The following is a 14798-nucleotide window of genomic DNA, read 5'->3' on the forward strand; positions in this document are numbered from 1 at the left end:
TCCAGCAAAGTGCAGAGGCGTTTGGGTAAAAAGTATGTAAAGCTTGAGGGGTTAAATACCACCTTGTAAAGAGCTTATAATTGATTTCCTGTACTTTCGGTACAGATAGAGGACTTTAGGGCAAACGTTATAATAATAGGTTTAATCTGGTTCGAAGTAAATGTACAATTCAAATCTCCCACTTTTTCTGGAAGGTCAGGTGTGTGTTATCGGTCGGGGCCATAAGGAGGTTATACATTATGGACAGTGTTCGCCGGAATGTACCGTTTTCGGAGCAGTAGTCTTAAATAGTTACGGGTTTGGCAAACCCTTGCAGATTAGGTATAGATGTAAGGAAATGTCTTAGCTGAACGGCAGACCAGAAAGGTAGTTTAAAAGGACCTATTCAATTTTTTTTTTCAGTTACTTAGTGTCTCTACGGAGGGCCAAGAGTCTTTTATCAGAAAGCGTCGTGCTTGAGTGCAATTTATGGTAGTTGGTGCGTTCTTAATTTGGGGGTCCAGTCCTGGAGGAAATTGCTGGTTCCCTATATTGGGAGTATATCGGAGAGTTAGGTGTGGATAGTGACTGCGTGAAATAGGTTTGTGACCCTACGTGAAGTGTCATCCCTATCAGTAAGTGTCTCTCTAAATTTGCTGTAAGATGTTCATATCACCGAACGGCTCCTTGCAAGGGTACTTGCACTTGAGCTTGTTCCAGGTGCGTCCACAGTTTCAGGTCTTGAAGACGGCACCAGTCTATAATTCTACCTAGATGTACAGTTTGGTAGCATTTCTTCATATCCGGGACAGCTAGACCCCCATTAATCTTGGGTAAGGAGAGTAGGGTACGGTGTAATCTCTGTTTCTTATTTGCCCAAATTAATCTATTGAACTGACTGTGTACCTGTCTGAAGAATGATGTGGAGATCGCAATTGGGAGTGCCTGCAGTAAATGGAGGAATTTGAGCAAAATGCACATCTTATTACATCTGCTGAACCAGGAATGGTGACCTTTATGCCATGATTCCAGTAGGGTCCGGGTGTTGATTAGCAAGGGGGGGGGAAATTCAATTTAAAGGTGTGGTTTATATTGGCTGGGACGGAAGTACCCAGGTATGTCAAAGCTGAAGATGTCCATTTAAAGTTGAAACTGGAGCAAAGTTCTTGCAATGCGGTTTGCGGGATCTCTATGCCCATGGCCTCCGTTTTTATTGTAGTTAATTTCAAGATTGAAGATCTTCCCGTATTCGTCAAATTCCCGGAGAAGGTTTGGGAGGGAGATTGCTGGATTTGAAAGGGAAAAATAGTAGGTCTTCCGCGTATGCGGACACCTTGTACTGGGTATCTCCAACCACTAGGCCTTGGATGTCTGGATTATTCCTAATTTTACACAAAAATGGCTCCAATGATAGTGCAAAAAGGAGGGGGGTAATGGGCAGCCTTGTCTAGTCCCATTCTTGATTGGGAGGGGGTCTGATAGAATTCCATTCACTTTAATTTGTGCCGTAGGGGTAGTGTATATTTGGGCGATCCATCTAATCATCTTTTCTCCTAGCCCTATATATTGAAGGACTGTGAACATATAATCCCAATTAACCCTGTCAAAGGCTTTTTCTGCGTCTGTATTTATGAAGACTGAGGGTGTATGGGTCTGATTGGCGACATTTATTAGATTCATCACTTTAATTGTGCTGTCTCTAGCTTCTCTCGTGGGGATAGGAATTCATATTTAAACACTTGCCGATCAGCTCACGCACATTTACGGCGGCAGGTTGGCTCGTTCCCGCGAATCGTTATACCTGTACGTTGGCTCCTTTAAGAGCCATAGCAGGCACCTGCCCAATGTACGGCAGGGACCCAATGCACGTGGTTGGCGGGTGCAATGTCTGGCTAACCGCAATAGCAGGTACGAGAGCCAGAACAGGCATCTGTGTATATAAACGCACAAATCCCAGCGATATGTCTCCAGTCAGTCGCCCCCCCCCGATAGAAACGCATGTAACCCCCTTGATCTCCCCTAGTGTTAACTCCTTCATTGCTAGTGACGTTTGTACAGTAACCAGTGGCTATTTTTAGCTCTAAGCGCTGTAGAAATGTCAATGGTACCAAAAACATGTCCGATCTGTCCGCCACAGTGGTGCAATTCCCCTAAAAATTGCTGATCACTGCCATTACTAGTAAAAAAAAAAAGTTAATTTAATAAATTTATAATTTTATAAATTAATAAAAATGCCATAAATCTATCCCCTATTTTGTAGACTCTAACTTTTTTTTATTTTTTACCAAAAATGTGTAGAAGAATACATATTGGCCTAAAATTTATGAAGAATTTTTATTTTACTTTTTTTTTTGGGGGGGGGGGGGGGGGTTAATTTTCTGCCTTTTTTTTGTTTATAGCGCAAAAAAAAAAAAACTGCAGAGGTGATCACAGACACCAAAAGAGAGCACCATTTGTGGGAAAAAAAGGATGCCAATTTTATTTGGGTAGTGTCGCACGACCGCACAATTTTCAGTTAAAGCGACGCAGTGCCGTATTGCAAAAAATGGCCTGGTCCTTAAAGCAGAGTTCCACCCATAAAATGTGCTTTGCAGAAATAAACAGCATTATCCTTCAGCAACAACATTTGGAAATTTTTTTTTTTTTTTTTTACTCATCCCTTCTGCATTGTTGCTATGGGTCCCTTGTAATCTGCCACTTCCTCTCTACGGCAATTGATGTAATTTCCATTGGCGTCTGTGCTCGCTAGTGCTCCTGGGAGATGTGTGTCATCCTTTCCCAGGACTCAGTGGGCAGTGCTGAGGGCTAGCATTGTGTTTTTTTTTTTTTTAAGAAACCGTAAGTGGCGTGAGCAAAGGTGGATTTAAGCGCCGTTTTTAAAAAGGAAACAAAGCCCTTTTTGCCATTACTATATATATTACAAGCTAATGTACGATAAAAAAAAGCAAAGCATATTTACCTCAAACCAGTGCTGCAAATGATTCCATTGCATGCTTTTTGTGTGTTCTGTAGATAGCTTATCTATGAAACCATAACAATGGGATGGGCACTTCCTCCTTTGCCAACCGTTGTTATGGCAACAAGATAAGATTTCTTTCCCTGTGTATACGGTGCATATGCGAGAACGGAAGGTGCATGCTGGGTATACAGCATCACCATATCCCGGAAGAGACTGCTAGTGGGCTTCAAATGCCGAAAGTAGAGATGGAAGTATTCTACATAGCATAATCAAAAGTAAGATCTAAAAACAGGAATTGAGCTGCTATTGCATTCATAACATTGGTTAATACTATTTAACTAGTTTAAGAGAACAGATTACATTGGAAAAAAAATTAAAAAATATTATGGGTGGAACTCCGCTTTTAAGGGGGAAAATCTTCCGGGACTGAAGTGGTAACCAGTGTGTGGTTTTCATGAGCTAAAGTCCGTTCATTCCAAAATCAAATGTTAAAAGATCAAACATACCATATTTATCGGCGTATAACACGCACCCCAAGTTTAGGAGGGAATTTTAAGGAAAAAAAAACTTGCATTTAAATGCCCATCAATACAACCTTATCAGTCTCCTTGTCCATCATTGCACCCTTGTCAGTGTCATATGCAGCCTTGTCCCCTTGTCAGTGTCATTTTCAGCCTTGTCAGTTTTATTTTTAAAAATGCTACCGCCGAGATGTCCTGTTTATCTCGGCGGCGCTCGGTAGTTTTCGGCCGTTCTCGTTGGCTTTCGGCCCTTTCCGTCGGCCTTCGGCCCTTCTCGGCGGCTCTCGGAGGTTTTCGGCCGCTGAGAAGGGCCGAAGGCGGCTAAAAGCCGCCCAGAGGCTCCAAAATGGTGGAGGATCGGCGTATAACACGCATCTGCAATTTTCCCTTGATTTTAAAAAAGTGCGTGTTATACGGTATGTTATGAGAATGTTCTAAGAATTTTTTGCATTCATTTTCCAAAGACTTTTCTTTAGCATTTTTATTTGAAATTTTATCCATCTATGGCCAACTGTACACATGGCTTCTTTAACAACTTCAATATGGGGCACTTTCACCACCTTCCTACCCAGGCCCTATTTCAGCTGTCACACTTTGAATGACAATTGCGCAGTCATGCAACACTGTACCCAAATTAATTTTGAATCGCTTTCGTTTGGTGGCATTTAATCACTGCTGGGTTTTTATTTTTTTTTAAAAAAAAACATTTTGAAAAAAAGTTTTTCTTAGTTTCTCAGTAAATTTTCTAATTAAGTATTTTTTCTCCTTAACTGATGTGCACAGATGAGCAGGTACTGAAAGGCAGCACTTGTAAGAAAAAAAAAAAAAAAAAAAAACAGGGAGGGGGGAGGCGCCGACCTGAGTGTAGTATTAAAATGATGACTTTAATAGGATAAGATTAAAAACACTTACAAGATGATAGAAGATGCATGCTTGTCAAAGTAAAGTGCAGTGCTGGCATTCCACATGGCTCTGTGGGTCCCACCGCTGTTCTGGATAGCTGGTAAGGATCACAGTGTTTCTCCAGGAGCAAAGGAACCAAGCAGCTCCACACAGACCAGAATGGACCATGGAACAGGAAGTGATGTCACCGGCATCTGATTGGACCTAGGCAGGGCTGGAATCTCGTCAATCAGGGCTGCACTGATGAAAGGCTATGCACTCGAAGCTGACTGCTCCTTCTATTGGAGGCCAATAGAAGGAGCAGTCAGCTCCAAGCTGCTAGAGAACTGACCACTGTGTGGTGGTAGTTTTCAATAGGAACACCGGAGATTTCACAAAAGGAAGAAATGCATATTGAACAGGATACTTTTTCATACACGGACACGGTACAGAAGGCACATATCTGGAATATAAAACGTTTGGGTAACAAATGCTTTAACTAAATGAGGTAGTTGACATACAAAAACCCATAGGTAACTTACAGGTAAAACATTATAAAACAAAAATATTATCTTACTGCTGCTCTTTCGGCATGGACCCTGAAAGCCATTTAACATTGACAAGATGGCTTTATTGTTTACTGGGCCCAAAGGGCAGCAGAAGATTAATCTTTTACCTCCAACTAATAGTACAAATGCTTTTTATAACACAGGTTATGTTTCCTTTAGATTAAATCAACACCCAAGATGAAAAATACAGATTGATACAATTACATATCTAGTGTCCATGTAACTACCTGTGAACTGAACTAAGATCTCAATGTTCCCAGCTTTTATAGCCATGCCCTGTGAATTGCAAAGCCCCTTTTCTAATAGAGAGAGGGGTGTTTGTTGTCAAAATCAAGAGAGCGGCCTAAAATGACAACTCTGCTTCTCCAGTGGTACAGTGAGTGAGCCTTGTCACACTAGGACAGAAAGTCTTGACAGGTTAACGTGAGAAAAAAAAGCCTGAAAAAGAAAATGAATGCAGCTAATACATCTGAAGAGTGGTAAGCTGGACTATATTGCATTTTTGTTTTTGAGTTTAGATACATTTTGGTGTTCTTTTCCTATAAAGACAGCAGTTTTCATCCATTACTGACCGCAGTTCAAGGTTAAAAAAAATATATATATATATATATATATATACATTTAAATTTTTGAGAGAAATTTCACTCTTGTGACCATATCTACATTGGTGTGGAGAAAAAAAGAAAACAACGAAGTTTAACGGTAAACACAATCTTTTGTACTGTTTGTTTTTTTTTCCTAGAAATGTCAGCAGCATCAGTGTCAATTTAGAACTTTAACAAAAGTTGACAACTTAGGTCTGAGAAAATGACCTATTTGTGTTGTTCACCTAAAAGCTCTTGAATTCTTTGCCAGGCCATTTCTTTGTGTTCTGTAGGCATTAAATGGCGAAGGAAGAAACCTATAAACATAATGGAGAGTATAATTCAGTGCATATGAAGAATATTTTCATAAAATAGTTGCCATTGTGCTTTGCTTCTCACCTTCCCACAGCTGTAAGCTTTGTGGTGCGACCGATGGCCAGATGACCAGTGGATTTTCTTCGTAGACTGGATTCAAAAGGTTTTGCCTCACTGCAAAGTTATTGAGATATCCCCAAAGAGAATGAGTCTGTTCTCGAACTTTACACAGAGACCTGTTGAAAATAATGTTTCTCGTTAAAGATGGACAAATCTCTCCTTTTTGCTGTTTCACAAAGTTTAACTTTTCTTGAGCAGGTGAATGCACATTTTCTGGTTTGTGTAAAATAATAGTTTAGGCTTCCTAATCATACAATGCGTCAAAGATTGGTCAAATTAGTATCTAGATATTTGTATGCTTCATAAAAAAAATACATGTATCCAGATTGCAAATTATTTCCTCACCTAAGTAATTTCTGATATTGTGACACAATCACCTGTTCAGGATGCTTTTTTTTTTTTTTTTTAATCCAAAAAGTTTTTATTATGGAAGATTGATATACAGTCAGGTTCATCTTTACAATAACGTGCATTGCATTGTATCCATATAGCACAAGTATACAGCAGTAAGAAATACCAGACAGCATCTGTTTTCCCAATAATATCCCTTAAAATCTTTCTCAAACCGCATTAAGTCCCAGAAAACTATCCATGATTAGATCCCCCGGGGCAAGCCCCAGGGCATCCAACCACAGTGCCCATATCCTCTTATATTTAAGTGCACTTCTCCTATGTTGATATAAAAGTTTCTCCATTCATAATACCTCCCCAATATTATGGATCCATTCCTTAGTCGTTGGAGGATCCTCCGATTTCCAATGAATCATAATCTGTTTCCTGGCCTGGAAAATAACTCTATGAATAGCCTCTTCAGTATGTGGTTCCCAATCATGTTCTTCTAGTACACACAGCAGACACGATCTCCTGTCTAAAGGTAGCGACACTTTAAATATTGAAGTAACAGTCTTCACCACTCCAGCCCAATGTGTACAATTTGGTGCACCACCACAAGAGATGAATAAGGTCACCATGATCACGTTTACAAAGTGTGCATGTGGACTCAGCTTGTAATTTCATCAACTGGAGTCTATGAGGTGTGTAGTATACCCGTAATATTATATACAACTGAGTAAGTCTTTGTGATATGTTCAGTGAACAAATTCCCACCGGCTGAAATACCTGCTCCCCATCTATCTGGCCCACATCTCTCTCCCATTTTTACCGTACATTTAGTGGATGCTGCCTCAAATAGGATTGCAATACTATGCCATAGCATTGTAAAATAAAACCCTTAGATGAGTCAGCACCCCTAAGAAGACTAAATACTGGGGTTGCGGATAGATGCTACTCCGAAGACATACTCTGCACAGCAACTGCATGCAGGAGATGTATATAGTAAAAGTGCATTGAAGACGGCAGATTATATTCAGTCTGTAGAGCTGTGAAGGTCCAGAGCACCCCTGAAATATTAGCTTAAAGAGGAGGGCCAGTTTAAAAAAAAAAAAAAAAAAGTCAGCAGCTGCAAACACTGCAGCTGCTGACTTAATAAAATCACTTACCTGTCCAGGGCGCCCGCGATGTCGGCCGCCCGAGGCCGAGCCGTCCCTCGGCTCTCGGGTCCCGGCGCTGCCATTCCCTATAAGGGAAACAGGCAGCGGAGCCTTACGGCTTCACTGCCCGTTTCCTACTGCGCATGCGCGAGTCCCGGAACTACTGCGCATGCGCGAGTCCCGCAGCGCTTTCTGAATGGGACGCGCTGTGTTCTGGAACACACAGTTCCCAGAACACAGCGCGACCCATTACCCAGAAGACGCCGCGACGAAGACAGAAGATCTCCGCGGAGGAGGAAGAGGAAGATTATGATAAAGTGCCTAGCAACAGGCATTTCTGGTAAGTAAAAAAAAAAAAATTTTCTCATTTTATTTTTTTTAGATTTTTTTGTCATTTTTAACATTTTTGGGTTTTCAGGGTGGCCCTCCACTTTAAGGTGCGTAACCCCGTAGGTTTTCCACTTGGCTCCAGACTGCAGTTTGGCCAGTGCAGTGTAGGCACCGTTTGTTCATGTTGCTTTAAAAATTATTATATAGATACTTAAAACTGAACACCAGACAGATGTAAAATACACATTATTGCAGCTCAGCTTTATTAACCAGAAAAGACTTTGTTTTTTTCATTTTGGATAACATAATAGAGGGTTATAGCCCCCATTTTGGACATCCGTGTCCCATTGGAAAGATTTTCTTTTACTTCCTGTGCCATAGCCAGGAAGTGAGAAGAAATCCCTTGTCCCCACTAGATGAATTCACTAATATTACTGTTCTGGTGACCACTCAATGTATTTTTCTTTCACCTGTGGTGATATGGGACACGAGGACAAATAGAGAGGGTGAATTTCCCCAATGGGGACACAAACAGCAATACAAATCTGACAGGTGTTTAATATTTCTCGACTCTATATAGCACAAAAAAATAGTTTTGCCTTCAGTTATACTTTTGGTTTTAAAGCCTTGTACCCACGATCGGATTTTCCAACAGGAATTGTGTGATGACAGGCTGTTGGCGGAAAATCTGACCGTTTGTACACTCCATCGGACAATTGCGGATTTTACGCAGACAAATTTTGGATAGCAGGCTTTAAAATTTTCCATGGACAAATGTCTGTTGTTGGATTTTCCGAGCATGTGCACATAAGTCAGTCAGACAAAAGTTCAAGGTACAAACACTCATACTCAGAAGCAAAGATGAGCTGGAAGCGGTCGGTCTTGTAAACTAGCGTTCGTAATGGAGAATTAACATTCGTGACATGGCAAATTATGAAATCTCAAAATGCAGCGCACATTCTCTTCTTCTTTATTGAAAGGGATAATAATGAAGCTGCTTTGCTGGTGATACTCATGGAGTTATTGTAAACACATTTTCAAAGGCTTTTATTTTCTAGTGATATCAAGAATAATATTATTATGCTTGTTTTTTTTTTTTTTTGTTTTTTTTGGTGCAAGTTACCACAACACCATTATTCTGTCATTTTTAAGATTAAAGATACAACTATGTTGGTTTCCCTTGTTAATTTTACATTGGGAGTAGGCAGTTACATTTAAAAAAATACAAACTGTCATTTGAAGTAAAACACATGTTTTTTTATTGTGCATTAAAAAAAGAAAACAAATAAAATTATATCTGCCAATAGAACTTAACCAAAAAGTGCATTCTATGCATCCAAAAATATACCAAATCAAATCATTATTCAACCAAAAAATAAAATAACAACCTCATGCATGTGTCCTGCTTCTTAGTATAGGGGGTTAACAATGCCAAGAGTAGGTGAAAGTAGTCTGTCATCCTGAGATAATTCCAAAAATCATCTGGATTATTCTCCTGGACCTCCCGCAGCAAAGGCATATGACATAATTGGTCACGATTAATAAAGCAACCAATTTTTGGTCCAAGAAACCCTCCTGTTCCTGGACTGGACTTAGGTCAAAGCAATAACTCCAAGGCCAATAATAAATAACACCTTATCTCCTCCGAATCTGTAACATGGCTGGTTGACGAATGCCTGTTCAGAAACTAACTGAAAAGCGAGACTCAACACTCACCAAAATTCTACTAACACAAAATTAGCAGAAGGAGCCCAAAGGGTGGCGCTAAAGAGCTGAAAAACCATGTAGTACATCACTACTTTCGTGTTTGTTGGCCAACAATTCCTTGCCATTTGTATGCAAGATAGGTTCCTGGCCAACGCCTTCGGACAAAAGTCAGAGGTTTTATCTGCTGAAAATCCAATCGTGTGTACGAGGCTTAACACCTGTAAGGGTTTGTTTATTGGATTATAACTTCATTACATAACATAAAGTAATAGTTTGTGGTATATAAGGAGTAGGATAGGAGTGTCCAGTATCCAGAAAACTTCAACTTTGATGTAGGATTCATGAGACGTTTATTAAAAGTATAAATATGTACTTTATTTAAATGTCGCATGAACCATACATAAAAGTTGCAGTTTTCTGGACACTGGGTGCTCCTTCTATCCTACCCAAGACTTTTTGCTGAAAAGACCATAAGGCAGCCCTCGCCCCCAAGTGGGTCCACCACCAGCATTCACTGTTGGACACAACCTTCTGCAAGGAATCTGTTCCTCTTTGCCCACACAATCACTCAACCATTGTCATCGGCTGATCCAGTCAGTCCAGCACAAATTAAATAATGTTGTGTATCATCAGATACAGAGCATCCTTAAAATCATAATAGGCTATACTGCAACCTTTAGGTGATTGGATAAAGGCAAAAAACAAGACAGAAAATCCCCTCCCCGTTAGGCAAGGCTTCTGTTTTTTTCTTCTGAAGGCGATGGTCACACCTCTGCACAAAAATAGCTAGCTTCTTAACCATTCCATCTGGGGTTAGTAGACTACGTTTTAATGGAGCCATATCCTATGGCTTATCGATGCTCAGGAAAATGGTACCTGGATAGTTCTACAACCAAAGGGGAAATGTTCATCTCATCTTCAATCTATAGAAACTCAACAAGTTTTCTGAGAGTGCAGAAGTTCTAGATGGAATCTGTGGTGACCACTTGCCAACAGCCAACAGTCTTCTGACTTTGAATTTCAAACATACCTTATCCGTACGTTCTGTGGGTACAGGGGAGGATCGCTTCCTCAGTTTATGACCCGGATGTTCAAACTGTCCTCTGCCCTCGGGGCATTAACCAGCATTGTGGCCCCGTTTCTGGGGCTAGTTCATGCCTGGAGTAATTCCTGTTATAGGGTACCTGCACTACTTTGAAAGGAGCAATCTGCTTCCCTACTGGAGACAAAAGTAGCACTCTCTGATGAGGTTTGGTTGGGATGTGAATTCACAGAAATTGGCTTGGTCCCAATGCTTGGAATAATTAGACCTGATCCCGGATACTTCCAGGTTAGATTTTTCCTCCATCAGGGCAAATGATTTGCACTCAGGGCTCTGGCGGTCTTGCTCAAGACTCCCGCAATTTCCGCAATTTAATTTGCATGAACAGGTCTGGGAAAGTTGGTAGCCTCCTTCGAGACAGTGCCCTTTGCCCAGTGTTCATTCCAGGCCCCTTTAACAGATTGTCTTAGTCCCAATGCAATGGTTGAAATATTTAGACCTGACCCTGGATACTTCCAGGTTACAGTTTTCCTCCCTGGTGGTCTTGCTCAAGATTCTGAAAATTCCCTCCATTTATATTTGCATAAAGTTAGTATCTTCCTTCAAGACAGTGCCTTTTGCCCAGTGTTCATTTCAGACCCCTCCAAGTGGCATGGAAGAGGAGCATGCAGTTGTGATTCCTCTGTGTCATTAAATGCCAGCACAAGCCTGTCTTTGAACTGGTGGTTTTCCATGCGTATGTGGAGAAGGGAAACTTGTTCCTCTTTATCCTGTAATGACTGACACTAGCCTTACAGGCTGGGCTGGAGTTGAATCTCTAGTTCAGAGAATCTTCCTGTTTGGGCAGATCTCCATATGACCATGATGTCCATCATCCACACTGCATGACTTTCTGGTGTCCAGTTTCTATGCATGTTGGACAGGTTCTTCTCTAGGACTAGGGATCATCATGTTTGGTGGTGGATGCTCTGGTGATGCCGTGGGACCAGTTCTCCCTATTTTATGTCTTCAGCCGTTATAGCGTCTACCATGCCTGCTTTGCAGGATTAGAGTGTAATAAATTCCAATGTTTCTATCTCCTCTCTAACCCAGAAGAACTAGGTACACAAACATTGTGAACATGTCGGCAGACAACCCTTGAATCTCTAGATCGACCCAAACTTCTGTTGTAAGGTCCACTTCTTCCTTTGTTTACTGTAGCTGGCCTAATGGCATTGGTCTTGAGAGACTGGGAAGTTTCTGATCTGGGCATTACTACTAAGGATGATTTAGGACATATCTTGAAATTTTGTTTAGTTGGATGTGGGGCTAGAGGTTTTTTCCTTGCTAGTTAGTCAGGGGTTGCTTCTTGGCTTTTCTCCAATGTGAAGTTTTCTCTGGCTTTGAGTTTACTCCAGGGTCAGATTTCAGCCTTGGTGGTCCTATTCAAGAGTAATTGCTTCACATTTGTTTGTGTATGTCCTTGTGCCACATGTCCTATGTATTGTTCCGCTGGTCAGGATTCTGTCCATTTGAACCCATCCGGGATATTCCTTTAATCCTTGCGACCTGAAAGGTTATATTTTTCATTCCTGTTACTTTTGACTCACAGTGTTCTGAATGTTGCTGCTCTTTCCTGTGGGAAGGTCCTTGCCACTTTTCCATGACAAGGTGGTGTTTCAGCCTCAGCTGTCAGTTTTACTGTTCTTTTTCATACCATGTCAAACATCTCAGTGTGTAGCCTTCTTTCGACCTAAGCAGCAGATGCTGGGGGACAAGTTTTTTTACATACTGGATGTGGTACATGCTATTGGGGGTTTCCTGTTGACTGCTGTTTCATGTTGACTGCTGCAATTTGTTAGTTAGATATCCCTTTTTTGTGCTTACTCAAGGCCAAGAAAGTGTCAATACAGCTTTCAAGTCTTCCTTTTCTTGTAGCATCTGTTGTCTTATTTCTCAGGCTTTTAATCTACAAAGAATGTTCCTCTGTTTTGGTGATGGTTCTTTTGCCAGGAATGTGGGAGCTTCCTATGCTTTTGGACATCAGGCTTTGGTAGTTCAAAATTTGTAGTTGGAAAAAAAAAACTGCTGAAAATGCTACCTTTCATCTGCGTGTTTGTAGGCTGTTGCATGAGGTTCTAATCCGTTTATGATTTAGTTGTGTAGGGCCAGTAGGCTAGTTGCCATGTTGCCCTCCCCTCATGTTCAGTGCTTTGGGACATCCCTATCGTAATGATTCTAAGAATGTATGATAAAGAAAATTGGATTCTGGTTTACCTGTAAAATCCTTTTCTTGGAGTACATCACGGGACACAATGACCCTTCTCCTCTTTCTTGTAGTTCATGGCTTGATACAGAAGCTGAAGCATTGCCTAACGAGGAGGGGTTATGCCTGGGGGGGGACTTTCTGTCTTGTTTTTTTGCCAGTGTCCAATCACCTAAAGGTGGCAGCATACCCTATTGTAATGATTCTAACAATGTTCAGTGTCCTGTGATGTACGCCAAGAAAAGGATTTTACAGGCAAACCAAAAATCCCATTATTATTTTTTTCGGGACAAATAAGGCACAATTCTGATAATATTGCCTTGCAAGAAAAAATATTTTCTCTCTAACTATAAATAACTATGCCATTTTCTACTTTAACCACTTAAAAATTGTATTAGGGCCGGTTCACACTGCGGGCGATGCGAGGCGACACGACTTGCCTCGCCGCGATCTGACAAGTCGCCCCCGTTCTGTACAATGGAACCGTTCTGAGAAGAGCAACTCGAGTCGCTCCGACTCAGAAAAAAGGTTCCTGTACTACTTTTGGGCGACTTGCATTGACTTCTATACAGAAGTCATTTGCAAGTCGCCGCTGAGGTCGCGGCAGGTCGCGGCGAGGCAAGTCGGTGTCGCCTCGCATCGCCCGCAGTGTGAACCGGCCCTTACTGTTGCTAAAATGTATACATTTTCTATTTTTTTCTAGTTTATAATGACACCACAATTATGTATATATTTAAGCGCAGGAGTACTCACTTTACATTCCCTAACACCACAATTATGTTTCTAGTAGAAATCATTATAAAGACATGTATAAGTGAATTAAAGCTTTTTTCAGTATTGTAAAAAATGTTTCCTACTGGGACACAAAAAAAAAAAATGAATGGCTAAGTTCACCTTTCATAACATGTTACACCCGTATCCAAGGTTTACCATGTCACAAAACAGGCAGCCTCTCGCCCCTCCCTGAGCCCCACTGTTGTGACAGTAGATCAGGAATCTTCTATCCACACCTGCTGTCACAATTAAAAAAAAAACTTCAGTTGTGCAGGGCTGCACCCAGCTGCAGCCACTGGCTTCCACTGCTGTCAGTCAAATCCAGTGACCCGGGGCAGGGCCGAGTCATACATTCGGCTTCTAAGGACACAGAATGAATGACTCGGGAGCTCACCTGCAAGGTCACCTCTTTGGGAGAGAGCTTCTCCTAGGTGGTTATCTAATGCGGGGAGGAGCCGCGAGAGCAAATGAACAAAGAACGTGGAGGAGAGATGGGTTTGCTTTAAGAGCATATTAAATAAGGGCATTAGCCAATGAATCGTTTTCGGTAATAAATTTAAAAGAGCGAACAAAAGTCCTGCATGGCTTAACTCCAATGTAAAACTGCATATAAAAGCAAAGGAGAAGACCTTCAAAAAATACAGGGTTGAGGGATCATCATCAGCATTCAGACTTTATGAAGAATGCAACAAGAAATGTAAGGGTGCAATAAGGATTGCTAAGAAAGAACATGAAAGACACAGATCGGAGGAGAGCAAAAAAAAGTATGCCAATAGTAAAAAAGGGAGGAAAGACCATATTGGCCCCATAAAGAATGAGGAAGGACATCTGGTTACAAAAGATGGGGAGATGGTGAAGATATTGAATTTATTCTTCTCCTCAGTCTTCACGAGGGAATAGGGGAGCTTCAGTAACCAAAACTGCAGTGTTTATCCTCAAGACACATCACAGGAAGCACCTACATGGTTAACAGAGGACAGAATTAAAATTAAACTTGGTAAACTTAACATTAATAAATCACCGGGACCAGATGGCTTGCACCCGAGGGTACTTAGGGAACTCAGGCAAGTAATTGCCAGACCATTGTTCCTAATTTTTACTGACAGTCTACTGACTGGAATGGTACCAGCTGATTGGAGAAAAGCCAATGTAGCACCAATATTTAAAAAGGGCCCAAAATACATCCCTGAGAATTACAGACCACTTAGCCTAACATCAATCATATTCAAGATTTTAGTAATGAGAACGGTATCATTAGCAGTAATCAACATGGATTCATGA

General features: G+C 41.1%; 1 protein-coding gene across 3 annotated transcripts in view; it reads right to left on the reverse strand.

Moving 5' to 3' along the window:
- Positions 1-2361: 2361 nt before the first annotated feature.
- The window catches only part of LOC143982891 (myotubularin-related protein 9-like), a 41520-nt gene continuing 29083 nt past the window's right edge, over positions 2362-14798 (reverse strand). For all 3 annotated transcript variants that reach the window (XM_077481992.1, XM_077481991.1, XM_077481990.1), the window contains 2 exons: positions 5894-6045; positions 2362-5811 (listed from right to left, as the gene is read on the reverse strand). In XM_077481992.1, the coding sequence (XP_077338118.1) occupies positions 5723-5811; positions 5894-6045 (241 nt within the window). In that variant the 3' untranslated portion in view covers positions 2362-5722. The remainder of the gene's footprint in view (positions 5812-5893; positions 6046-14798) is intronic.

Source organism: Lithobates pipiens, unplaced genomic scaffold (genome assembly GCF_037356315.1).
Source record: "Lithobates pipiens isolate NorthernLeopardFrog02 unplaced genomic scaffold, aLitPip1_a1.2 Scaffold_16, whole genome shotgun sequence".
Classification (NCBI taxonomy): domain Eukaryota; kingdom Metazoa; phylum Chordata; class Amphibia; order Anura; family Ranidae; genus Lithobates; species Lithobates pipiens.